A 13,546-nucleotide genomic window follows, 5' to 3' on the forward strand; every position below is an offset into this window, starting at 1 on the left:
ATATTTTTCATATAATGGGGTGTCAGCTAGCTGCATGGTTTCACATAAAAATAGTTGGCAAAGTAAAGTATTTCATGGAAGGTGGGTGTACCCTGTATTATGACTAATGATGTGCTTTCTTGTATTTGATTTTTTTTTTTTTTCTTGTCCTAATTTAAAGAGCAACTAAACCCTTGAAGCTGTACTAAACAAACAGGCAAAGGACTAGTCAAAGTCTAATGCCTGCAGCTTCCCCAAAACTGACTTACAATGCCATGTTCTGCACTGTGTCTGTGAGGAGGTGACCAGCTTGGTAGAAGCAGGATCTTGATGTCTCATGACAGAGACTCTAGCAAGGAGTGAGCAGCCAAAAGGGATATCGCCAAATCTCACTCCAAATCTGGTGAGATCAGCAGTGTCTTAGATCTCACCCTGAAGATATACACCTATGAGACTGTGGGCACAGAAATAGCCAACCACCATTTCTCGGTATTTAACACACAAAAGCCTAACTTCTTGAGCTCCGTCCCACTTTTTTTTTTTTTTCATTACAAGAATGCGGTTAACAATAAGAATGGTCACAACATTTGGCCAATAAGTCAATGTAGCAAAACGATATAGGGGATAGGTTGCGAGTAACCTAAAAGTTCTGGATCCAGAGGTCAAAATGAAGAAACTGTGGAATGGATGGGGGTCAGACTAGCAGGTAGCAAGCAGAGGAAAGAAGGGGGTGGGGCTCAATTTTTACATGAATAGGTGCAATTTAGTTTGAGAATGTGGAGCATCAATTGGAGGATTGTTGGTTAGAAGTCTAAGTTGATACCTTTGAGTATATTGAGAGCATTATATTATAGATTGTTGAGTGTCTTTGAGCAAGGTTTGAACAAGATTCCCAAACATCAATGAACTTTTCAACCCGTAAATGTTTAGGCAGGGAGGCCTCCATCCATTCCATATGAAAAAAGTAACAAAATTTATCTATAATAAAGAAATGGTAGGGGGTTCTGGGTAGATCCACTTATGTAAAATTTGTTTTTCGTGCCACAAAGTAAATGATAAGGAGTTGCTTACAGCCCCTTGAAATTTTAATGCCAAGGGTATTGAGTAGGCCAAAAAAGCCCATTCGGGGGGTTAAAGGTAGGTAGTTTTGTCTATAAGTGATAGCATAATTCACTACAGAGTTCCAAAAAACATTTAATCCTGGGGCACGAACAAAAAGCGTTAAACGGGTCCATATCTACTTAAAGCAGCAAGAAGAGGCGCTTAGCCCTATAAGGTAGGAGCGATGCGGAGATATACAAGTTTGCGTCCCTCTTTAATATTTGTGTATGTTTTGATTATACAACGTTTAGCCTCGCATGCTAATATATGCATATTGCCATGACACAAAGAGAGGTTAAGTTTATGGAGAGCTAGGCCTAGGGAAACGGGGGGAAAAAGAGCAATTTGATGATAAACTGGGTGACAGGTAACCTCTTTGTCATTCAGGAGTTCCATAATAGTTCAATTTCCCACAAGGCTAACATTCTGGCAGAACATAACACATGCATACACATTGGATGCAGCCATAGTTCCACTTTAAAAATGACATGTATACTGTAATGTGGTCTGTCACAACCCATGTTTAATTCTCTTGGTACACCCATTACATGGATTTATTACCTGTTAAACCTGCCAGTAGATACTGTGCCCATAAAGGCAATTGGAGGGCTACATGAGTCTTCATGGGGAAACAGCTGACTTGGTAGAGGATGAGGCCTTTGCTTCCTCATGTCAGAACTACCCTCTGATAACTGGGGATCTGATAACTGATGGAGGAATGTGTTTTTTTTTTTTTTTTTTTTCTGTGAACTGTGGTATCTGTCTTTCTTTCTCTATGTACTTTTCCCAAGCAAAACTGAACACTTTTAATCTATGTATTCCAGATCTACCACATAAGTGAGAAACAAGGTCTGATGCACAAAATCAACAATGTCCTTCAGAAAATAACGGAACCTATTCAGCCCAAAGTGGCAAGCCATCGACCGCAGACAATCAAGCATCTCTCATATCCCTTCTCCAGAGAAAAGCAGCACATGTACGTGTGTCATATCCAGTCCTAATAACCATTTTGATTTGCATGCCTCAGACTTTTTAATTGTGGATGAAAAGGTCCATTGCCCAGGCCACTATTTCAGATGTGGATGTATCCATGTAGGATAAATCACTTGGTGACTGCTTCTATTTTGTGGAGACTCTAGTGGTAGGATATTCATGCCTAAAATGATTGTAAACCCTCAGCTTGTAAAACAACACATTCAGTTTAAAATGGAAATGAATGGCAAAACATTTGTGTAGCGATATAATTTTTTTTTATAAATATCCCACTCCCCCTCTTTTTTTTTTATTTTTTATAAGTGATCACATTCTCTGTTCTGAAGAAGCAGCAGTACACTGAGCTTCCCAGACAAAGGCTGTGTGGGGAGTTAGGACAAGTCTGATCATTGGAGGAGAGTACACATATTTCCCATCATAACCAGAGAACTGACCTTGATGTGTTCTAAAGCCTTGCGTACACACGGTACGATTGTTGGCCAACTGAGCGTCTGACTTTTGTTCAAAGGGCGTGTGCCAGGATCTTGTCTTGCATACTAACGGTACACAATTGTCGTGCCACAAACACTAACGTGGTAACTTACTACGAGGAATTTCAGCTCTTGAGCGCCATCCTTTAGGCCCCTTCTGCTAATTTCGTGTTTGGTGAGCATTGATTCTGAGCATGCATGTTGGTACTTTCGACTTTGTGATGGATTTGTGTACTGACCATATGAAAATCGGACGTCAAGCCGCTGTCTGCTGAAAATGTACTAGCCTGTCATCCAACCTTTGTTGACCAAAAGTTGGACAACAATTGTCAAAAGGAGTGTACTAATGGTAAGTTTTTAGGACAGCGGTCTGTCAACACAGAATCCCCTGCCAAAAATCGTACCGTGTGTATGAGGCTTTAGTGTGGTCAGTTTTTAAAAGAAAAGCAGAGGAACTGGCAGGAACACCAGGGATTTTACACAAAGGAAGCAATATATAGAGAACAGGATACTTTCTCATATTAGTACATGGTACAGCAGGCACATATCAGGAATGTGAAGTGTTGAGGTTGCATATTTTCTAAGGCTCTACTTGTGTCACGGATTTGTATGCATCCTTCTGCAACGGAAAACATCTTGCTTCTCTTTCTTTATATATTCCCTGATAAATCTACATTTTACACTATGAAGAATCATGTGGCAGTTTCTTTTTAAAGTTAACAGGTAGTGTATGATTCAGCCAACCTCAACAACCGGCCGCTTAAGAATATGTTGGCCCAACAATTCATGATTCCTGATATGTGTCTGTTGTACTATGTACTTGAGTTAAAGTGTCCTGTTTCCCTATTGCTTTTGTTTTTGTTTGAAATACCTGGTGATCCTGTCAGCCCCCCTGCTTACCGATTTCAAACGGACCACACTAGGCTTGAGAGCACATCCAACCCAGCATGGTCAGTTTTCTTTCTGTGCTGGGAGAACAGCCTGCCTGTCCTCCAAGGATCAGACTTGTGCTGACACTCCCCCCTGCATAGCCATTCACTGGGAAGGTCAATATACTGCTGTTTTTGCACCTCCAGCTCTCTAAGCCCCTTATGCAGCTGAGACCAGAGATTGTGATTACAAAAAAAAAAGCGCTGTGTGTGTGTGTGTGTGTGTGTGTGTGTGTGTGTGTGTGTGTGTGTATACACTATACTCTGGCAGAATTTATGATTTGAAACTACCCAAATGACGCTGATCAAAAGTTTACTTACTCCAGTTCCTAATACCTTGTTTAGCCCCCTTTAATACCAATGACAGCTTGAAGTCTTTTGTGATATTTGTGGATGAGCCTCTTTATCTTCTCAGATGGTAAAGCTGCCCATTCCTCTTGGCAAAAAGCCTCCAGTTCCTGCAGATTCTTGGGCTGTCTTGCATGAACTGCACATCTGAGATCTCCCCAGAGTGTCTCAATGATATTGAGGTCAGGTGACTGAGGTGGCCACTCCAGAACCTTCACTTTATTCTTCTGTAGCCAATGACAGGTGGATTTGGCCTTGTGTTTTGGTTTATTGTCATGTTGGAATGTCCAAATACGTCCCATGCGCAGCTTCCTGGCTGATGAATGCAAATGTTGCTCCAGTAATTTTTGATAACATACTGCATTCATCTTGACATCAATTTTTGACCAAATTTTCCTGTGTCTTTTGTAGCTCACACATCTCCAAAACACAGTAGGAATGGTGTACCTTTCATTTTAGGCCTTGTTGACTCCTCTTCAAATGTAGCGTTTATGGTTGTGGACAAAAAACTAAATTTCTGGTCTCCTCACTCCAAAGTAGTTTCAGTAATCCATGTCCTTGGTCTGCTTGTCTTCAGCAAATTGTTTTCAGGCTTTCTTGTGCATCATCTTTAGAAGAGGCTTCCTTCTGGGACAACAGCCATGCAGACCAATTTGATGCAGGGTGCGGCGTATGGTCTGAGCACTGACAGGCTGACGCCCCCCCCCCCCCCCCTTCAACCTCTGCAGCAATGCTGGCAGCACTCATATGTCTATTTCACAAAGACAACCTCTGGATATGATGCTGAGCATCTGCACTCAACTTCTTTGACCATGGCGAGGCCTGTTCTGAGTGGAACCTGTCCTGTTAAACAGCTGTATGGTCTTGGCCACCGTGCTGCAGCTCAGTTTCAGGGTTTTGGCAATCTTCTTATAGCCTAGGCCATCTTTTATATAGAGCAAAAATTCAATTTTCAGAGTTCTTTGTCATGAGGTGCTATGTTGAACTTCCAGTGACCAGTATGAGACAGTAAGAGTGATGACACCAAATTCACACCTGAGACCTTGTAGCACTAATGAGTCACAAGACACCGGGGAGAGACGATGGCCATTGGCAATTCGGACATTTTCACTTAGGGGTATGCTCACTTTTGTTGCGAGCGGTTTAGATATTGATGGCTGTGTGTTGAGTTATTTTGAGGGGACAGCACTTGTACACTGTTATGCAAGCTGTATACTCACTACTTTTACATTGTAGCAAAGTGTCATTTCTTCAGTGTTGTCACATGAAAAGATAGAATAAAATGTTTACAAAAATGTGAGGGGTGTACTCACTTTTGTGAGATACTGTGTATGTGTGTGTGTGTGTGTGTGTGTGTGTGTGTGTGTGTGTATGTATGTGTGTGTATATATGTATATATAATATATATATATATTATACACACGCACAAAAATATGTTTTGCCTTTCTTTTTTATTTTAAACTGAATGGGTTGTTTTTGAAAGTTGAGGGTTCACATATACGTTGAAGAACATAATTTAGACCCAAGAACGAAATGTAATATATTACAGCATGCAAGTTCCGAGTTCCAGCTAAAAGTGGAACTTCCGCTCATTGTACTCCTCCCCCCCTCCGGTACCACAATTGGAACCTTTTGGGGGGGGGGCGGGAGGATACCTGTCTTTCACAGGGATCCTGTTCCCACTACCAGGAGCCTCGGCTATGGGTATTGACATCACCGCCCGGGCTCCCTCCTCCTCCCCCCCCCCCCCCCCCCCCATCCTTCCCGACCGCCGGGGCAGTAGGAAAGAGGAGAGGAGCGGAGCACATGCTCGGTAGGGTTCCCGATGTGAAGCCGGGTTCCATTACTTGCAATGGAGGCGGCATGCACCTGACAGCTGATGGAAACATCAGCTGTGGTGCCGACCTCGCTGGGCTCTAGGACAGGTAAGTGTCCTATTATTAAAAGTCAGCAGCTGCAGTATGTGCAGCTGCTGGCTTTTAATTTTAGCAGCGGTGGGCAGACCTCCACTTTTTAAGGTGCACTGAACTGACAATGTTTTAAGATATCTGCTTTCCCAGCTACAAAACATTTCATGTTATGAAAATAAGAGGAGCAGTTGTTTCTAGTTGAAATAAGGAATGCAGCCTAAGGTGACAACACTGCTCCTCCAAAAGTACAGTACTGTTCAGTGAGTGAGTCTTGTCACTGTAGGACAAGATGTGTGTCAATGGCAGGATCCCAAGGTGAAAAAGAGTAGCCCCAAAAAAACAAAACCAATGCATCCATTACGTATTTACTATTAGAAACCGTGGCGGCCAGTCCATACAGGGCCCCGCCCCCCTAATCCATGCGCCTGGCCTCTAATCTACATGCAGAGTGCCAGACGCATGGATTCCAATGAGGTGTTTTTTTTGTTTTTGTTTTTTTGTTAGAAGCATATGGAATTCACTCTGTGCCCCGAGCCCACCCTTTTATGAAGCCAATTGGAGCCTCAGGTTCTAATTGGCTTCATTAATGGATGGGCTCGGGGCTCAGAGTGGATTGTTTGCCACCCCCCCCCCCTCAAAAAAGATACCACCAGCCGCCACTGGTTAGAAATTAAATGTACTGAGAGAAACCTGTAGGCTACCTTTCTGACCAGATTCTAAACATGTTGTTTGAGTATCTCAGATTTGAATACTTTTAAGTCACTGACCTGAAACATGCATGCAGCGAGTGAGGTCAGAACATCCGCTCTGCATACTTGTTCTAGACTAGTAACTCCAAGTACAGAAGCCAGTGGATCAACTTCACACCGTTTTTGCAATTTTCAATTTTCTTTTTTATATGTAGATCTATATATTTATAGAACTAAAATGGTTATTTTTATCCTGCACATTCTAACCCATCTATGATCTGTATTATTCAACAGGTTCGATATGTCTGACAAAGACTCGTTTTTTGACAGCAAAACAAGAAGTTCAATTGTAAGTGTTAAAGGTACTATGTATCCCTTGCTAATTGGGTGATAATTACTCTCCAATTAGATCTTAACACTTTCTGTTAGTTTTTATCATCTTGCTATTTATACAGGTGGTACTCATCTCACCTGTGGTTTGTATCCTCATTGCCTAGGAGAAGGGCTGAGTCCTCCTGTTATTGGTTGCATATCACAGGTTTACTGTCTAAGGCCACCTTCTTCACATTTTCCACCTCGGGTATATTTCACATGCATCCTTTTTTTTTCCCTCAGTTCTTTAAAAAAAAAAATCTTTACCTCTACTCATGATTCTTTATTTTGCCATGTCACCCTGAACTGTCAATTTTCAAATCTTACCAGCTACCTGGGGGTTCTGGGGGCAAATGAGCCCCTAGGTTTGCATAGGCTAATGCATGCACAAACGGTTGTTTACTGGAATCCCATCACCTGATGGGTGCTTTTGTCGGCAAGGCATGGATGGCAATTAACTAACCCCTTCTCACTCTGCTAAAAATATGTTATAAAAACATATAGATATATTCCATGGGCTTCAAAAACCTCTTGAATGAAAATCTTGTGGGCTGCAGCAACCTTTCTTGATTTTTTTTTTTTTTTTTTTTAATATTATAGTCAACAATGGAGGGAAAATTCTTTTGAAGATGCATTTTCAGCACAAAACATTTCAGAGGTGACCCCTGTTTTGGTTAAACAAAGAAGAAATGTTGCTGCAACCTGGAGTGCAGGATTCCTAATAGAAAACTGCTATACAGACAACAACAAAAAGCGCTGATCATGGCTGTAACCCTTTTATCCAAAATGAAGTAATGCATATTGTTGGCGTAACCAACCACATTCCAGTAGTCTTTATTACAGTATAAACAAAAGAAAAAGACAATCTAATTTTTCAATGATCTCATTTAATGGACACGTTTTTTCCACTCTGGGTTTTGTAGCTGAACCCCCTAGCTTTAGACAAGCCCCCTTCTTCAGTTCACAGCCTTGTCCACTTCACTGTCACTGATGACCTAAATGTCATGTTCTTCCTACAGGTGTATGAAATCTTGAAACGAACAACCTGTACAAAAGCCAAATATAGCATGGGTAAGCATACATACACATCGTTTTTAATATAGGCATCATGGTGAAAATTTTTAATTAGATGATATGAAAAAACAGATTTTCTCTTCTAGGGGAAGGACTTTACCATGGGCAGGTGGCCACACAAAATGTACAAAAATATATAAAATAAATAATTTTTAATTATAATGATTAGAATAATAATACCAATGACAATACAAATTTCATATATTTACAAAAAGTAGAAAACATACAAAAATAATGAACATGACTTATCCTGTTTTGCTGTATTTCTCCTAAGTCCAACTGTATTACAATACATTACAGTGGACGAAGGAAACAACCCGACGTGTTTCGAGATCTTAAATAAATTCTCTTCATCAGGGGTATGTCTAATTCACATGAGACAGTAAACAGGAAATCTTTAATTAAAATTTTTAATTAAGGCAGTGTTATTGTTTTCCCGTAATTGACACAACCAGAATAAAAGCGAATTGTACGATTTATCAATAGCTGTGTAGTACAGGAGCCAACCTAAACTATTCAGGTCAGTAAGCCCTCACTCTACACATCTTTTGGTAAATCCAAAGGAGGCATACATTCCGATTGTAATATCTGTGGTGAGCTTAGTGCTTCATTAATTTAGTGTGAAATAGTCTGCTGTTGTGAATGGTAACTTGTATGGAAGTAATGGAATTTAGTTGATTAACTGGATGATAAAAAATATATATTGGGGGGGACATATAGACTTCATCTACTGTATATGCCCTTATTTGGAGATTTCTGATCCCGAAAGACCCTAAAGTTGTGTTGCTCCAAGAACTGCTCTTGGGTAGACCTCACAGCTCCCAGTGGTTAATCCATTTTATTTATTTATTTTTGGTTTGCTGATCACTGCTATCATTTCTAATACAAGAGTAGGGATGAGCCGAACACCCCCCTGTTCGGTTCGCACCAGAACCTGCGAACAGACCTAAACTTCGTGTGAACTTTAGAACCCTATTAAAGTCTATGGGACTCGAACGTTCACAATCTAAAGTGCTCATTTTAAAGGGTAATATGCAAGTTACTGTCCTAAAAAGTGTTTGGGGAGCCGGGTCCTGCCCCAGGGGACATGGATCAATGCAAAAAAAAGTTTTAAAAACGGCCGTTTTTTCAGGAGCAGTGATTTTAATAATGATTAAAGTGAAACAATAAAAGTGTAATATTCCTTTAAATTTCGTAGCTGGGGGGTATCTATAGTATGCCTGTGAAGGGGCTCATGTTTCTGGTGCTTAGAACTGTCGCTGCACAAAGTGTCATTTGTGCAGGAAAAAAAGTATTTTAAAATCACTTGCGGTTAAATTGTCGGGTCTCCGTAATACAGAGAACACTTAATGAGTGTTCTCTGTATTAGCCGACAATTCATTAATTCATTGATTAAAAAAAAAAAAAAGCGTGGGGGTTCCCCTAAATTCAATTACCAGGCCCTTCAGGTCTGATATGGATATTAAGGGGAACCCCGCATCAAATTTAAAAAAAAATTGACGTGGGGGTCCCCCTAAAAATCCATATCAGACCCTTTATCCGAGCACGCAACCTGGCAGGCCGCAGGAAATGAGGGGGGGACGAGAGAGCGGCCCCCCCTCCCTCCTGAACCGTACCAGGCCACATACCCTCAACATTGGGAGGATGCTTTGGGGGTCTGTGACCCCTCAAAGCACCTTGTCCCCATGTTGATAAGGACAAGGGCCTCATCCTCACAACCCTGGCCGTTGATTGTGAGGGTCTGCGGGCAGGGGGCTTATCAGAATCTGGAAGCCCCCTTTAACAAGGGGACCCCCAGATCCCGGCCCCCCCGTTTGAAATGGTAAGGGGGTACAAAAGTACCCCTACCATTTCACAAAGAAAGTGTCAAAATGGTTAAATAAGACAAACACACTTTTGAAAAATTCCTTTATTAAAAATGAAAAAAAAAAAAAAGATTCCAGCGGTGCTAATCCACTCTTGCTATCCAGCGACGGATCTCCGGGGTCCAGCGATGGATGATCATATCCAGCGACGGGGGAATCTCTCAGTCCAGCGCTGTCCATACATCCGTCTTCTGTCTCCTCTCCGGAGACACTGCAGAGAGCACAGCGCTGACGTTTCTTATATTGGGAGGGCGGGGCCACCCGTCACCTGACCCTGCCCCTCTGACGCTGGAGAGGGAAGCCAGGGGTTCCCCAGTGACGTGTGGGTGACCCCGCCCCCTCTGATGTAACGGAAACCTGCGTTACATCAGAGGGGGCGGGGTCACCCACACGTCACTGGGGAACCCCTGGCTTCCCTCTCCAGCGTCAGAGGGGCGGGGTCAGGTGACCGGTGGCCCCGCCCTCCCAATATAAGAAACGTCAGCGCTGTGCTCTCTGCAGTGTCTCCGGAGAGGAGACAGAAGACGGATGTATGGACAGCGCTGGATATGATCATCCATCGCTGGACCCCGGAGATCCGTCGCTGGATAGCAAGAGTGGATTAGCACCGCTGGAATCTTTTTTTATTTATTTATTTATTTATTTTTTTCATTTTTAATAAAGGAATTTTTCAAAAGTGTGTTTGTCTTATTTAACCATTTTGACACTTTCTTTGTGAAATGGTAGGGGTACTTTTGTACCCCCTTACCATTTCAAACAGGGGGGGGGGCCGGGATCTGGGGGTCCCCTTGTTAAAGGGGGCTTCCAGATTCTGATAAGCCCCCTGCCCGCAGACCCTCACAACCAACGGCCAGGGTTGTGAGGATGAGGCCCTTGTCCTTATCAACATGGGGACAAGGTGCTTTGAGGGGTCACAGACCCCCAAAGCATCCTCCCAATGTTGAGGGTATGTGGCCTGGTACGGTTCAGGAGGGAGGGGGGCCACTCTCTCGTCCCCCCCTCTTTTCCTGCGGCCTGCCAGGTTGCGTGCTCGGATAAAGGGTCTGATATGGATTTTTAGGGGGACCCCCACATCAATTTTTTTTTTAAATTTGACACGGGGTTCCCCTTAATATCCATATCAGACCTGAAGGGCCTGGTAATTGAATTTAGGGGAACCCCCACGCTTTTTTTTTATTTATTTTTTTTTAATCAATGAATGAATGAATTGTCGGCTAATACACAGAACACTCATTGAGTGTTCTCTGTATTACGGAGACCCGACAATTTAGCCGCAAGTGATTTTAAAGGACTTTTTTTCCTGTACAAATGACACTTTGTGCAGCGACAGTTCTAAGCACCAGAAACATGCGCCCCTTCACAGGCATACTATAGATACCCCCCCAGCTACGAAATTTAAAGGAATATTACACTTTTATTGTTTCACTTTAATCATTATTAAAATCACTGCTCCTGAAAAAACGGCCGTTTTTAAAACTTTTTTTTGCATTGATCCATGTCCCCTGGGGCAGGACCCGGCTCCCCAAACACTTTTTAGGACAGTAATCTGCATATTACCCTTTAAAATGAGCACTTTAGATTTCTCCCATAGACTTGTATAGGGTGTTCCGGCTTTTCGAATTTGCTGCGAACAGCCCAAATTGTTCACTGTTCGCTGAACAGGCGAACAGGCAATGTTCGAGTAGAACATGAGTTCGACTCGAACTCGAAGCTCATCCCTATACAAGAGTCTGGAGACTTCCAATGTCTATCTTCCCCTTAATGACAGTTAGTCTCTTGGATCATGGTGCACAAGAAATTAGCAAGTATTCGAAGTGGAAAAAGTAAACAATTTGAAAATATCTGGAATGCCTGGGTTTAATACCAACAAGCTGTGTTACACTCTTGGCAGGCAGAAGGCCTGGTGGTTGTAGGTTAGCATGGTCCGGAATACCTCTTTACTCTCTACCTCTTTCTTTTGATAACTTTTGTCTGAGCTGTTATTATTATTTAAGGTACTTGTATAGCACCATCAATTTACACAGTGCTTTACATATACATTGTACATTCACATCGGTCCCTACCCTCAAGGAGCTTACAATCTAAGGTCCCTAACTCACATTCATACACTACAGCCAATTTAGACGGAAGCCAATTAACCTACCAGCATGTCTATTGTGTGAGAGGAAACCAGAGTACCTAGAGGAAACCCACACAGGCACAGGGAGAACATGCAAACTCCAGGCAGGTAGTATCATGGTTGGGATTCGAACTAGGGACACTTTTTACTGCTAGGCGAGAGTGCTACCCACTACACCACTGTGCTGCCCTTTATAACCTCTCTATATTCTGTTTGCTTTGATCTACTTTAAGAAAATCTACTGTAGACCACTGGAGGGGTCTTTCCAGATGTGTATGTTTATGACGCCATTTCCTAATGCATGAATCTGTGTTTTTTTCCTTCAATTTTGATAAAATATATTGAGTGTAAAAAAAATATAAAAATACATTGGGATTATGTGGTAGAAATTAGAATAGATTTGGTACACTAATGCCTTGTACACACGGTCAAACTTTTCCGACGGAAAATGTTCAATGGGAACCTTTTGTCCAAAATTCTGACAGTGTGTAGGCCCCATCGGACAGTTTCCCTTGGAATTTCCGTCACACAAAATTTGAGCTCTGGTTCTCATATTTTCCGACAACAAAATCCGTCTGTGCAAATTCCGATCGTGTGTACACAATTCTGATGCACAAAGTGCCACGCGTGCTTGGAATCGAGCAGAAAAGCAGCACTGGCTATTGAATTTAATTTTTCTCGACTTGTACGTCAACGCGTTCTTATGTTTCTACGAGTGGTATAGCTTTTGAATACTTTAGATTTCAGTTGAAAAAATTTGTATGCTTAGTAGGCCCTGGTTCAGAATATGAATCGCACAGGAACACGGTGCGCATTCCTATTTGATTCACATGCTATTCAGTGCAATGTGATTTGAGCCCATTAATTTCGAATGGGCTCAACTCTCATCAAAAGTAGTGCATGTACCACTGGATTATGTACCATCTGGTTCAAGCAAACGCACTGCGTTTGCGACCTGCGTTTGATATGTCGTTAACATAACATTGACGCCCACTGTGGATCACATCTGCAGTGCGTTTTGAAAGAAGGTTTTGTGCACAGTGTTCTAGTGTAAACCTAGCCTAATGCTGCTCTGGCATGGCCAGGTTTTGCAGTAAGTTCTTTAAATTTTTTTGACCATTTATCAAATACAGTAAATACTCAAGTAGTTTATTTAGACCCCCCCCCCCCCAAACATTATACATTTATTTTTTCTAACACCCTAGAGAATAAAATGGCGGTTGTTGCAATACTTTCTGTCACACCGCATTTGCGCAGGAGTCTTGCAAGCGCACATTTAAAAAAAAAAAAATACACTTTTTTTAATTAAAAGGACAACAGTAAAGTTAGCCCAATTTTTTTTATATTGTGAAAGATAATATTATGCCGAGTAAATTAATACCCAACATGGCAGGCTTCAAAATTGCGCCCGCTCGTGTAATGTTGAAAAACTTTTACCCTTAAAAATCTCCATAGGCGACATTTAAAAAATTCTACCGGTTGCATGTTTTGTGTTAGAGGAGGTCTAGGGCTAGAATTATTGCTCTCGCTCTACCGATTGCGTCGATAGCTTACATGTGTGGTTTGAACACCGTTTTCATATGTGGGCGCTACTCACGTATGCGTTCGCTTCTGCATGCGAGGTCGGCGGGACGGGGCATGTTTACATTTTTTTTTTCTATTTATTTTACCTTTTACTTTGTAATTTTACACGGTTT

The 13,546-nt window shown here is 42.0% G+C and overlaps 1 protein-coding gene across 5 annotated transcripts in view; it reads left to right on the forward strand.

Annotated features, from left to right (window-relative positions):
* The window catches only part of ANO1 (anoctamin 1), a 322,106-nt gene that overhangs the window by 215,694 nt on the left and 92,866 nt on the right, over positions 1–13,546 (forward strand). For all 5 annotated transcript variants that reach the window (XM_077462289.1, XM_077462271.1, XM_077462279.1 and 2 more), the window contains 3 exons: positions 1,905–2,056; positions 6,714–6,768; positions 7,811–7,862. In XM_077462289.1, the coding sequence (XP_077318415.1) occupies positions 1,905–2,056; positions 6,714–6,768; positions 7,811–7,862 (259 nt within the window). The remainder of the gene's footprint in view (positions 1–1,904; positions 2,057–6,713; positions 6,769–7,810; positions 7,863–13,546) is intronic.

Source organism: Lithobates pipiens, unplaced genomic scaffold, assembly GCF_037356315.1.
Source record: "Lithobates pipiens isolate NorthernLeopardFrog02 unplaced genomic scaffold, aLitPip1_a1.2 Scaffold_10, whole genome shotgun sequence".
NCBI lineage: Eukaryota > Metazoa > Chordata > Amphibia > Anura > Ranidae > Lithobates > Lithobates pipiens.